This window comes from Stegostoma tigrinum, chromosome 10 (assembly GCF_030684315.1).
Source record: "Stegostoma tigrinum isolate sSteTig4 chromosome 10, sSteTig4.hap1, whole genome shotgun sequence".
Lineage (NCBI taxonomy): Eukaryota > Metazoa > Chordata > Chondrichthyes > Orectolobiformes > Stegostomatidae > Stegostoma > Stegostoma tigrinum.
In genome coordinates, this window is record NC_081363.1 from 65,433,908 (window position 1) to 65,447,120 (window position 13,213).

The 13,213-nt window shown below is 36.1% G+C and overlaps 1 protein-coding gene across 3 annotated transcripts in view; it reads left to right on the forward strand.

Annotated features, from left to right (window-relative positions):
* Positions 1-13,213, forward strand: part of cdin1 (CDAN1 interacting nuclease 1) — a 149,371-nt gene that overhangs the window by 29,657 nt on the left and 106,501 nt on the right. Inside the window, exons 1-4 of one of the 3 annotated variants that reach the window (XM_059649209.1) lie at positions 2,768-2,912; positions 10,478-10,523; positions 11,382-11,446; positions 12,154-12,214. In XM_059649209.1, the coding sequence (XP_059505192.1) occupies positions 2,905-2,912; positions 10,478-10,523; positions 11,382-11,446; positions 12,154-12,214 (180 nt within the window). In that variant the 5' untranslated portion in view covers positions 2,768-2,904. Of the gene's footprint in view, positions 1-2,767; positions 2,913-10,477; positions 10,524-11,381; positions 11,447-12,153; positions 12,215-13,213 lie in introns of those variants that run through there. The other 2 variants (XM_048537501.2, XM_048537502.1) reach the window with 2 other exon arrangements.

Genomic DNA, 13,213 nt, shown 5'->3' on the forward strand with positions numbered 1-13,213 from the left:
ACCGTACATTTCCCTTTCTGCCACAGCAAGATTTAAAAAGCCCTTTTAGAATAGTTTGTTTGGTGAACACCTTTGTGAACAATTTGAAGTTTGTTTCAGCGAAGGGCTATTGTTGGACTGTTGTCAATAATGTTGCACTCTTAGCTGTTTAAATTTTTGTCTTGATGCTCCTGATGCTGAGCTTCGGAGTGAAAGGGAACACTGGAAATAAAAATGTATTCATTCATTTTTCTTGAAAGGACTGTTGTGCTCATCAAATTGGGGGGGTGTTATTGACATCAATTTCAGTCACTCAGCATTTCCACATGTGTAGCATGCTTGGATGTAGACTGAAGATCCAGTGTTGTACTTTAGACCTAGTCTCTATAAGGCAAGACACAATTGTCAAATTTTCCTCATGTTCCACATCAGCTTTCCTTACGCTTGTCTCAATAGCATTACCACTTTGGATACAATGTTATGCCATCTGCTCCTGCCCACAAAGAAAACTGGAATGAGACTACCTAAATTAATTGCATGCAATGAAATAGACAATAAATTTTCATCATTTTCACTCAAAGTTAGATCTGAACCTAGTCCCAGAGGAGGGAGCCTGGTATCCAACTCATTGTGCTATTCGATTTCCGTGACTTCTTAAGTTGTATCTGTTGAGAAATGAAGACGGGATTTGGCCTTTTTTACTTATAAAATGTGTAGGGTATTGTCTAGCTGCAGCCTATTTGGTTGCAACTTATTTGTTAAGGATAGTGAATCCAAGATTTCTTTTTCTACTATGCGTTTTGCTCTGTAATGTAGACAAACCACTTCCCGGCAATACAAAAGTTGATTTGTGTGAAGTCTGCACTTCTATATTGTTTATGTAAATAATGGGCTAAATTAAACCATGAATAGACATACAAAATCCATTCAGTGATGGACTAAGTTCTTTATGGATTGCATTTTGTAGAACATAAAGTTTGCCAGTTTTTAAAAGTTCTGTTTTGTACATTTTAGGGTTTCAGAAGAACTGCAGGTTTTATGCCGAATCAGTAACCATTAGAAAATAAAACTAACTTCCTAGTTTATTCCCCTTTTCACAATTCTTGTCCTGTAGTAAATAATAATAATAGTAAATAATACCATATTCTACCATAGGCATCTTGGTAAATCAGTGAATGACCTTTTTTTGTGTGAACTTAGATGGTAATGTGATATTGTATTCCTATCATGTCTCTCTTCTCCCAGATGTACTTGGTTTCCAACAGAGTTAAGTGGGGGGAACAAAAACCGAAATTGCTGAAAAAGGTCAGCAGCTCTGGCAGCACCTGTGAAGAAAATATCATTGTTAACATTTCGGGTCCAGTGACCCTTCCTGAGAACTGGACTAGAAACAATAACTCTGATTTTTTTCTTCACAGATGCTGCCAAACCTGCTGGGCCTTTCCAGCAACTTCTATTTTTGTTCCTTATTTACAGCATCCACAGGTCTTTTCGTTTTTATTAAGTTGAGGGAAAGTGTTGGCAGTTCTCCCACTCAACATCATTGTCTCGGCTCAGGTCATTGAGCTTCCTTACATGAGCCACAGATTAAATCAGCGTTGGTCAAGATTTTAGCACATTAGTCCCAAAAACACCATGCAATGACATACTGAGTGATGGAAGATAGCCAATGAATGGTTCTGTAAATGCTTCCCAACTGAGTGTTTTGAGTTTCTTTCTATATTTAAGTTTGACTAAATTGTCCTTTTGTTCTACATTTAATTGTAGCTTAACCCATTATTTCTTGACTATTACTGATCACTTAGAATGTCTTTTTGTTCCTCAAATTAACCCCCAGCAGCTGAATTTGATCAAATCACTAGATAAATATATTTACAAAATCACGTATGTACCTGCTGTATTACAATGTCAGTATGGTAGGCCAAGGAAATACTACTTAATTCTATAAATGTATCAGTAAGGGAAATGTTGATTAGTAGAAGGCAATTCCTGGATTATGGTGGACAAATTGGATAACCAGGTTCTGATTGTTGATTTCTCAATGAATTGGATTTCTGATCTTGGCTTTGTTAACAAGGATGTACTAAAGAAATGGAATTCAGAGAACTCATGAAGTGGAAGAGAATTATTATACTGAAAATGGGCTCAATTTTCAACTTTCATCATTTGTCTTTTAATACTTGAGACCTTTAAAGACTAGAATCGGTTTTAAAAAGGGGAGAAAGAAAACACAGACTTATGATGGCCATAGTGATCATCTGACCGCAGGTTAAGCCAGTTTGTGAATCTACAAATAAGACCCAGCTTGAATTGAAATTGACATGTCATTGAAGTGAAACCAGTCTCTCAGATTTGGGTTTCCTTCCTGGAAGTTTCACATATTGGAATGGAAGTAGCTATAAATTATTCATCTGTGGGAAAAGAAACAATGAAGCCAGACATTGGCATACACAAAGGAACTGTATTTCAGGCAACTGCTTTTTGGCAAAGCATAAAGGAGAATGGTGGATTTAAACAGCTTGCTATCTCCCTGCTTTTCTCTCAGAAGACATGCTAGGTGAAAAGTAAATAGAAACATCTGTTCACCAAGGACTTGAAAATATCTACAAATTTCAATATCGTAGGAATTGTAAATCACCAATTAACAACCGTGGTCTCAAGTTTAAACTAACACCTCAAGGACTAAAGACTTTTTGAACTGTATATTTTTGATCTTTTTATGCTAGACACTTTGGGAGTCTGTTAGCCCTGTTGGCTGAACAGCTGGTTCTCAATGCGGAATGATGCAAATAGTGTGGGTTCATTTCCTGCACCAGCTGAGGTTACCATAAAGAACTCTCCTTCTCAAGCTCTGCTCATGTCTGAGACAAGATAACCCTCAGGTTAAATCGCAACCAGTCATCTCTTTAATGAGAGAACAGCCATATGATCTGGTAGGTTTATGGCGACTTAGTCTCCTTTTTAAACTTTGTGTATCTATGTGTGTTTGCTATTGCGCTTTATTATTTTTCTGAGTTATTGATAATTCTTGAATTATCTTGTAAAATTCCTCTGACTTTCATTCAAGGAAATCTTGTAATTGGTTCCTACTTTTCTGAATTTGTGAACTGCATTTTAATTGAACTATAATGTAGCTGCATGCTGAAAAACTAACCATGAGGCTTATAAAGAGGGGAACTAATTCACCTCTCTTCATCTGGCCATAACAATTCATGATTTATTTGGACCTGAACTGCTCATCTTTTCATTAAAGCTCACCATAATTTCCGACTCATGAGTGATTAGCAATATTTGGGATGAAATGTCTGTAAATTTAGAAACAATGTAGGATAGTGTTCCGAATTCCAAAAAAGCAAAGTGAAAATAAATGACTGGTATGCAGTTTTTACATTAGATAGTCATGAATTATGATTCATCCGACATCCAGAGGTTTTAATTTATTAAATATTTAATTTTTGAATAGGCTACACAGAGTTGGAATAAATAGATTCTTGAATAAAACAAATTGCTTTGGCACCAGTATACCTCTACAAATCTCTATTTCTGATACTGAGACAAATATTGACCTTCATAGCGACAGGTTTTGAGTACAGAAATATCATACTTCAAACTGTACAGGGCATAAGTAAGATAACATTTGGAGTATTGTTGGCAGTTTTGGTCAACTTATCGAAGGAAGGATGTTCTAGCTACTAAGGGAGTGCAAAGAAGGTTTATCAAACTGACTCCTGGAATGGTAGGACATTCAGAACGAAACTGGATCAGTTCGGACTCTATTCACTAGAATTCAGAAGAATGAAGGGAGATGTAATAGAACCCTATAAAATCCTCACATGATCAGACAGGGTAGATTCAGGAAGGATGTTCACAGTGACAGGGTAGGCCAGAACCAGGAGTCAAGTCTAAGAATAACAGGCACTTCTTTTGGGACAGACATGAAGTGAAACTACATCAACCAAAGAGTGGTGAGCCTATGGAATTCTCTGCCACAGGAAACTGCCGAGGCCTGAATATTGAAGATTTTCAAGAAAGATGTAAATATTTTTGATACATTAAAGGGGTAGAAGAATATGGTAAGCAAACGGGACAGGGTACTGATCAGCCACGATCATAGTGAAAGATAGAGCAAGCTCAAAGGGTTGAATGGCCTAATCCTGCTGCTATATTCTATGCTTTTAAGTTTACTTGATAAAAACATTTTTAAAAAAACAGAATGTTATCAAAATAGAAAATATTTTTTACTAGCTGTTAAAAATGCATGGCATAGTGGGAGAAATTGCATATTAATTTTGGATATTACACATTGATTCATGTAAAATGCCTTGATATTCACAGTTGAAAATAATTTTTCTGTGTATTTTCATGTGATTTGAGCATCACTACCAAAGCCAGCCTTATTAACTATCCCAAATTGTCCTTGGGAAGTTGGTCTTAGATGCAACCCTGTACCACCTCTGGTGTAGGTACACTCACAGTGATGTTAGGAAGGGAGTTTCAGGATTTTGGTTTAAGCAATTGTGAAGAAATGGCATAATAGTTCCATGTCAGGATAGTCTGTTTTGTGGAGTGGAACTTGCAGGTGGTGCTGTTCCATCACAACCCAGAATATAATTTCTAGGACCATAATAATTTCTTCCTGCATCTCCAGCAGGATCATTGGATTTATCTTCTCATTACCCAGTGCTTTAACTTTTAACTTAACTAAAAAGAACTCAGTCTTATTCAATACAAATGCTTCAAGATTTCTGATATCTATTGTTTCAGTAGAAAAATTATGTTTAATCAGTTATAAATGCCTTGTCATCTGCTGATGTATGACAATTATTCTGCAGTGGAAATAGCGTATTTCATTTGGGTCTGAGGTATTTTGTTGGATATAGTAGGACGAATGGGTTGAGAGCCCACTTAAAATATCCTTTTGTAAACTGAATTTCAGAACCTCAACTCTTTGTGTACACATAGCATTCCCAACCTAGTTCTGCTGAGAATAGTTCGAAGACAACCCTCTGAGGACCTACTTTTCTTTCAACTGATAAACTTGTGAACAATTTATTGTTTATTTTCATGTGGTTTCAATGCACTCCCTGTTCATTTTCCTGATCCTTCCCTTACTACTTACTGTCTTGTTGTTTTTTAATTATTTATTGACCTCATCTTCAGTTTTAGGTTAGTTTTGATCATCTTGATTAATAACATTCCAACATTATTCTGTGCCTTAGCAGTCTTCTGTTTTAGAAGTCCACAATCTTGATCTGTAGTTCTGTGACAGTTTGTTTTGCCACCTCAATTGGCATCTTCCTAACTTCCACCCTAATCTAGAAGCACATTCTAATTTATAACTTTTTTCTAACCCCTCCCGTTTGATCTTAAATGTATTGTGATCAGTACTGGCTTTATCTTCTATTGAGGGAAGCATAATTATTTATATGAAGCTTTTGGGCTATAGAACTGTGGAACATGACTTATAGTGATAATAATCAGGCAATCACTTCTTTTGGTTCTTTCCAGGAGATTTTCCCAGTCCTGCTCTGCATTAAAAATAGACCTTATGAATGTTACAGTGTGCCTTTATTTGAGCAGAGTTCAGTTTAAAGCAGATGGAGAAACAAACAAATTAGGTTTCAAAGTTCAAAATTTGAAATTAGCAGTCACCGTTTCCATGTGCCAATTTGAGGAACATGCAAGAGCAACTTTCTGATGCCTTGTCTGTAACTGTTCTATGCATTCCTAGTTTGGGAATGTTATATTTAGATAAATAATTGAGTTTCTGATGCTCATTTTACATGGGACCTTTAAATGTGTTTTCAATTCTTTTGTCCTACTGTATTCAATGAGGTGTCTTGCTACTGAACTAATAAGTTTATTTTTGTTACCCATAAAATGGCCACTGACTAAGTTAACCAATTTAAGCAAGTTTTAACCAAGTCTTTTTGTTGCTGCAACCAGGTTCAAATTGTTGAAACTCTTTCCTGCAGGACCTTTCTAGGCAGTAGCTTAACGCGCTTTTCATCCCAATTTAGATGAAAGGTCAGTGTCTTGACCACTGTGGCACTTAGTCCCTTAGGGGACAGTTAATTAATACTTTTTACAATTACTGCCTTCAAATTCAACACTTAAATCAATTCCAGTATATTTTTAAAAATGACCAGCATATCCAAAGTGTACTCTGGCATTTTTTGAGTCAGTAACGGTTCAGTGGGTAGCAGTCCTGCCTTTGAGTCAGAAGGTTATTGTTTCAAATCCCACTCCAGAGATTTGAGCACATAATCTAGACTGACACTCCTGTGCAGTACTGTCAGATGAATCATTAAACTGTGGCCCTTTCTGTCCTGTTGGGTGGACGTTAATGATTCAATGGCATTAGCTTGAAGGAAAGCAAGGAGTTGCCCCTGGTGTTCTGGCCAAAATTTAGCCTTCAACCAATATCATTAAAATAAGTCTTCTAGTTTTTTACCTCGTTGTTGTTTGTGTGGCTTTGATGAACACCGTATTGACAAATGCACTTCCTACATTACAACAATGATGCCATTAAAAATATAGTTAATTGGCTGTAAAATTGGGGCATGTAAATTCACGAGGTACTTTATAGAAATGCAAGTCTTTAGGTTGGCCATATTTGACACTGGATTGTCCAAAGGTACCAAACTGCAATTTAAAAATACCTTCAATTTTCAGGGTATAAAAACACTTTGATCATTTTAAGTAGAGGTTGCATTATCACATATTGGCATTGTCCACAGGGCTAAGCCAGAATTTATCTTGGGTTGTCAGTTGTTCCAAATTGCAGTGTTGGACACCTATCTATATTATGTTCTTGAAACAACCACAGTCAGTTGGGCATCAATCAAAAGCAATTTCTGAGAACAAGTTATATTTTCGCTTGAAGGTGTATAATCATAGAACCCCATAGAATCCCTACAGTATATAAACAAGCTCTTCGGCCCAACAGGTCCACATTGACCCTCCGAAGAGCATTCCACTCTATCCCTGCACCTCCTGATCCACCTAGCCTACATATCCCTGGACACTAAGGGCAATTTAGCATGGCCAATCCATCTAACCTGCATATCTTTGGACTGTGGGAGGAAATCGGAGCACCCAAAGGGAGCCCATATAGAAACGGGGAGAATGTGCAAACTCTACACAGTCAGTTACTCAAGGCAAGAAATTGAACCCGGGTCCCTGGCCCTGTCAGGCAGCAGTGCTAACCACTAAATCTCCGTGCCGCCTCATATTGTATACATAGATGCAACTTTGAATTTGAATCAGCGAAAGCTTTAACTGTGTTACACTGTTGAAATCTTTGGAAATGAAATGGGGGTGAGGGGGTGGTGGGGAAGAGCATTGGAGATTTGGCATTTGTTTTGTTCTAAATGGATGAACACTTTAACATTAACTCAGACATAACAAAGTGTGGAGCTGGAGGAACACAGCAGGTTGGGCAGAAATTTCTGAGGAAGGGTCCCAACCTGAAATGTCAGCTTTCCTGTTTCTCTGATGCTGCCTAGCCTGCTGTGTTCCTCCAGCTCCACAATGTGTTACCTGTGACTCTAGCATCTGCAGTTGCCGCTATCTCATGACGTTGACTCAGTTAACTTTTGGCTGAGGAGGAGAAGCAAAGAATCTTATTGTATTGTTTTAACTTCTTCATTTTAAATATTATTATTTGGAGCAATGGCCTTGTCAGGAAGTTTGTTTAAAAAGAGTTGACTGTAGAAAAGCATTTTTAAAATTATTTTTGAAAATCTTAGCTAACTCTAATGCATTGTTCTAAATATTGTAACTGTATACAATAAAGCAGTTATGTTATTATGTAACTGCTAATTTTCCATTGATTGCATCATAGGGAAATTGCCATTAAGTAATTGCAGTAAAATCTTAGTGTTTAGAAATTTTCTTCAGGTTTACACCCCGTAATACTTTGTAAAGTACTCTATCAGCATTTATCTTTGATTCTCAGCACTGTTGAAGGTAATCATCAAATTTAATTAAAGTTTTTTGTAATCTTCAAACTTTTATTTCAAAACATTGTCAGAGGACTAAGCTCTAGAAATTTTGCTTATTCAAAATAAAATTAATCCACAGGGAATTATTTGAAAAGTAATGACTTAATATATGTTTTATTTTGAAATAAGATTATTAATAAAGAACAAGTGCAACCATAAGTAACAAAGAATGGAAATAAACTCCTTTCCCACTCCCACAAAACTCAGGTGAGTGACTAATGCTTTGTTCATTTTTACCCTGAATAAGCTTAGATTTGATCAGTGTACATACCATGGAAATCTTCAAGATTTTTTTCCAATTTGCATAGGTAGTTAATCAATAGCTAATTAAGATCTCAAAATTCTTCTAATTCTATTGATAGCAGATCAACATCGGATCTTGCTTTAATCCTGGGTACCTATCATCAGGATGGACTTCTACAAACAAAAGAAAGCAACATAATAAACATTTCTCCTGTTGTTGTAACCTATCATTATGAACTCCTGTTTTTTAATACCAATATGAATTGTTGAGTACATCTTCAAGTATTGCCCTTTTTATATGATGTCAGTCAAACTTTAAGTGCAATGTAAATACATCAATGTGAAATATTTACAGTACAGTATTCTGAGGCACTTGATAAAATAGTATGATGAAATATTCAAGTATTAGTTACATTAATTAATTTAGTCTAGATGTAGCGCCATTGCAATTTCATTTGTTACCACACCCATCTTCTCTGCACAGTTGCCATCTGGTGCCTTCCTAGCACCAGGGACTAATAAGAAGAACACCAAATGCTGTCTTCAGTAGCAAAGGAGTTAATTTCTAAGACCCACTATGGAGTCCTTCTGCTATTAGTCAATTGAATTACTTCTGTTCGTATAAACTGTCTGCTTATGCATTGAAGTGTTCCTGTGAATTGTTGATCAATCTGTAGTGGCTATGCCAGTATAAAGGTAATTTGATTGAAGTGATGTGCCTTAGTGATGGCACATGTCTGCTGTATCAGCCAATACAGTTGGATACTACTTTGATTTCACAGAAATGAACAGCCATAGAAACCTTTCAAGTTCAGAGTATTAGTATTCTTTGGTACTTCTGTGACATACCTACTAGGGATTAAGCAATCATCTTTAAAAGTCTTCCTTGTAGAAAACTTGCCTGTTTGTTGCCAAACTGTTACTGGTGGATGTTTTTACCGTCTCAAACAATCATTAGTAGAGTTTATGCATTCTTTCCTGTTAATTGTCTTTGCAGGGTATGTAGCATATTTGAGAAGATTGTAATATGTTTTTAACCGTTACATCAAGGACACATAGACATTAATGATCAATGAAGAGTAGGAATTGCTGTCAGCAGTTTTTAAATCTATATATGGATCTGCAAAATTAAACAGTACTAATGGTATTTACTAAAATTCATTCTTGGATTATTGGGTAAGGGTCAGAAATTATTGTAAATGTAGAAAATCTTTCAGTTTTTATTTACACAATTTCTGTGAATAACTTATTATGGGAAGTGGTCAGAATCCATTTCAACCCTTTTGCCAATGGATTAGCTTGACATTTTTCCTATTTGCAGTTAACCTTTTGTGTGTTTAATTGTACTACCTTTTCATGAAATACACTCCTGTAACTTAGTTGCAAAGATAATCAAAATATTCCAGTTCTCCTTTGTGACAAATGTGTGAACTTCGATTTACCCCCTGCGAAGCATTGCATCCACATTTTGATGTGTTCAAGTTTCTACGTTGTTATTGGCTTCATCTTACGTCAATTAGAGAAAAAAAAATCTGCCTCAAATCTTAAATATTAACAATTCAGAGTTAAAAAAGAAACCTATTTGAGGAGAATGTTTTCCAGGTTGCCTTAATGCCAGGTGTTAGACATTGAGCGGAGCGAGAGATGAATGAAGCTTATGGCAGCCCGTGGAATTGACCGACTCCAGGGAATCTCAGCTTCCTGCCGTGAAAGTTTCCATTTTCAAAGCACATCAGTTTCAATGGGAATGTTGCAGTGGTCCCATATGCTACATCTGACAGAGTGAAGTTTCTGCACTGAATACAAGACAGCTACTGAGAGATTCTCACTCAGAATAGCACATGCTACCAAATGAATTTCAATATGTTACCAATGAACAAGCTGTGTGTTACCAACTGCTAATGGCATTGAACTCCATCAATTATTAATGACAATTTGCTTTGTTTTAGTCCTGAGCTGCCTTTTACTCAGTACATGCCAGTGATATGGCGGCATGGCTTTTAAAACCTGAAAACCCACCCAAACAATAACCCAGTTGTTTTCAAACTTTTGTCTTTTACCCATAATCTTTCATTGACCTAGCAGCAGGAAGCCTTTGTCTGAGGTGTTCATCTGGAACAAGTTTTCCACACTTGTTTTCATGTTCTGTTAGATTACAGGGCAGTGGGCCTACCTTTGAAGCTCTCCTTTCTTTGTTTCTTTGCAATACACTCCAGTAATTAACTTTGTCCTTCTTTTATTTGTTCCAGTCAATCGCAGTCCACTCTGCTGAGCATCTTCTCCCTGGAGTACCAGGTTAGAAGTTTTCTCCTTTGTGAAGGCTGACAGGTGCCTAATTGAATGATGAATGTCCCTTTATTTCTTTGTAATTGAACTGCCAGCTTTCTGATTGGTTTGGAGGATGTTCCCCTCCACATCAAGCACCGCCTGAGTCTCGGTGGATGGCTGCCAAACCTTCCCATCCATCTGTCTAATAACATCTAGCCTCTGCTTATTTGGTGGACCTGTAATAAATTATGCTAAACCATTATTATTCTGACAATAATAATTTCCCCATGTTGCATGGTTCCATGTGCTAAATGTTTGCTGACTTGCACTGTCAGTGCTGCTTTCCATCGCTGACAGAGATGATGATAAATGACCATTGCTGGAGTGGCAGAAGGCAAGGGAGGCAGAAAATGGAGTCATTTATCATCAAATGACAGGTGTCAGTCAAGTGGCATGTCTCAGTAGAATTACTTTTTGTAGTTTTTAAATAAGGTATTTTTAAGCAACGTTCTTTTGGTTTAAAAAATGACAATTGAATTGAAAAGCTAGGAACCAAGTAAAAGATTGGAATTGAAATGAGGAAAAATTAATACCAAGTTCAAGAGGGAAAGTAGATACTCCCAACCCCCACTTTGACCTTTGTGACCCTGAACAAACCTCACTAGCTTCTTTTATGTGTGATTAGATCACACTGTTTTTAATGTGAAAAATATACTTGGGCTGACTTGTACTACGCTATTGAAATTATTAAACTAACATGTACAACACATTTCTAAAATATAAACTACTTTGCACATTGTGAATGTCAAATTTATTGCATATATGGTCTTCCATTATAATTTTGAGTAGTAAATGCTTTAATGTGTTTTGTTGATATTGCCATAGAAACGAATGAAAAGGACACATGCAAGACATCACACAACAGAGGCTTGTGAAACTTACTACCAAAGGTACAACCTGTCTATCTCACTAAAGGGTACCACAGTAGTAATTGAACCAGGAAACTAAAATAATCCAATAGTGTCTTTTTATTACTGTCATGGTATTAATATTCCACATCATTGTCGTAGTTATATCTCTAAATAATAAGTATTACTGATGGCTGACAGAGAGTAGAATGCTGCAAATGTTCATTTGTGGCAATGTATAAGTATTCAGTTTCTGTCTCCAACAGTTGTAATTATTCCTTTATTAAAGAAGAGAATTTTATCCTGTAACAAAAGTTGTTGTGCTTTTATGAATGTTAATTATTTTCAAAATGTAGACTGAATGATCTATCTGTTAGCTAATAAGGTTTCATTTAGCTGATTATGGGAGTGATGATATTGTGGGATGGATGATACAGAAATAATCTATTATATGGAAAGATATCCAGATCTGTTACAGGAAAAAGTATGCCTATAACATAGCAGCTGCTTTGGAGGGAGGAAGCAAGAGTGAGATAGATAAATTTTGCTGATGAGTGAAGTGGCTAACCCTGGAGAGTTATTTAGTGTCAGTCTGAACTAAGTAGCTCCAAAGCTTCCCTCAGCAGCTGCATTCTGAAGGCAAGTTCAGCATGTCATCTGACCTGTAGGACCTTCTCACAGGGGACACTTACAAGTCTGAGCTAGCCTTTTCTTGTCATTATTATGTTACCTGGCTTTGTCTTCTCTAGGTACCTGAGTGGTGTGATGAACAATGCAGCTGCCCCTGTTCTCTTCGAGCTGGCCAATGAGGTAATGAGTTCCCTCTTTCAAGTTGCTGGCAGGGAAGTAGATATTTTAAACCACTGACTAATGCATAATCGATTTTACTGAAGAAAATATTTTTTTCTACTGCAGAGATAGTAATTGTAAAATATATGAACTTGAACTATCAAAATGATTGACTTCTATTATTTGTATGGATACTAAGTAGGCTTTTTTATTGGTTGTAAATGTTTTCAGATTGCATACTACTTTCTCTATTCATTAACTACTGTTAACTAATGAACAAACATTTAATGTAGTGTTACAGCATATGATTAATCTGCTAAACTCTCTTCATCTTAATGCTGGCTACAGTTTAGTTTAGCTTTTGAGAGAAAATAAATCTTTTTAAGATTTGGTTTATGCAATAAGCTTGGAGCTTTATGCATTGAGTAATTGTTATACACCTTCAATGTTGCAGAGCATTTCATATTTTGAACGCTGGTTCTCATAATGAATTCTGGCTTGTTATAAAATAGTTTAAAGTGCATAGTTTTTTTAGTACTACCTTTCAAATGATATTAAATGTAAAATTGTATTGGCTGATAATTTGCTGCTTTGTTTTGGAAATCATACCGTCACATTGCTACATTACAGCTGTCTTTGTGAAATAGACTAATAAACCGGTAATGGTAATATAAAACCTTTGATTCACATGGCAATCTTGAATAACAATACCTGTAAATGCTTTGTAAATGGCTTCAAAGATACTTAAAAGAAAGGTAAATGTGGTGAAGGTGGATGTTGGTGCTCTCTATAATTTTGACGTACTATGCACGATAAACCATTATATCTGCTGTCAGAAATTGTGCTGCATCTGTGAATTTAAAATTTAAGTCAGTATGGGCCCATGTTATTATATATCCTGAAAAATATTCAAGTATAATTTTAAAACTATCTATCTTTCTTAAATGAGTTATCTCTGGAAATCGTCATTTCTAGATCTAGGTAATTTATGACTGATATAATTAGTTTTAAAATTATCAT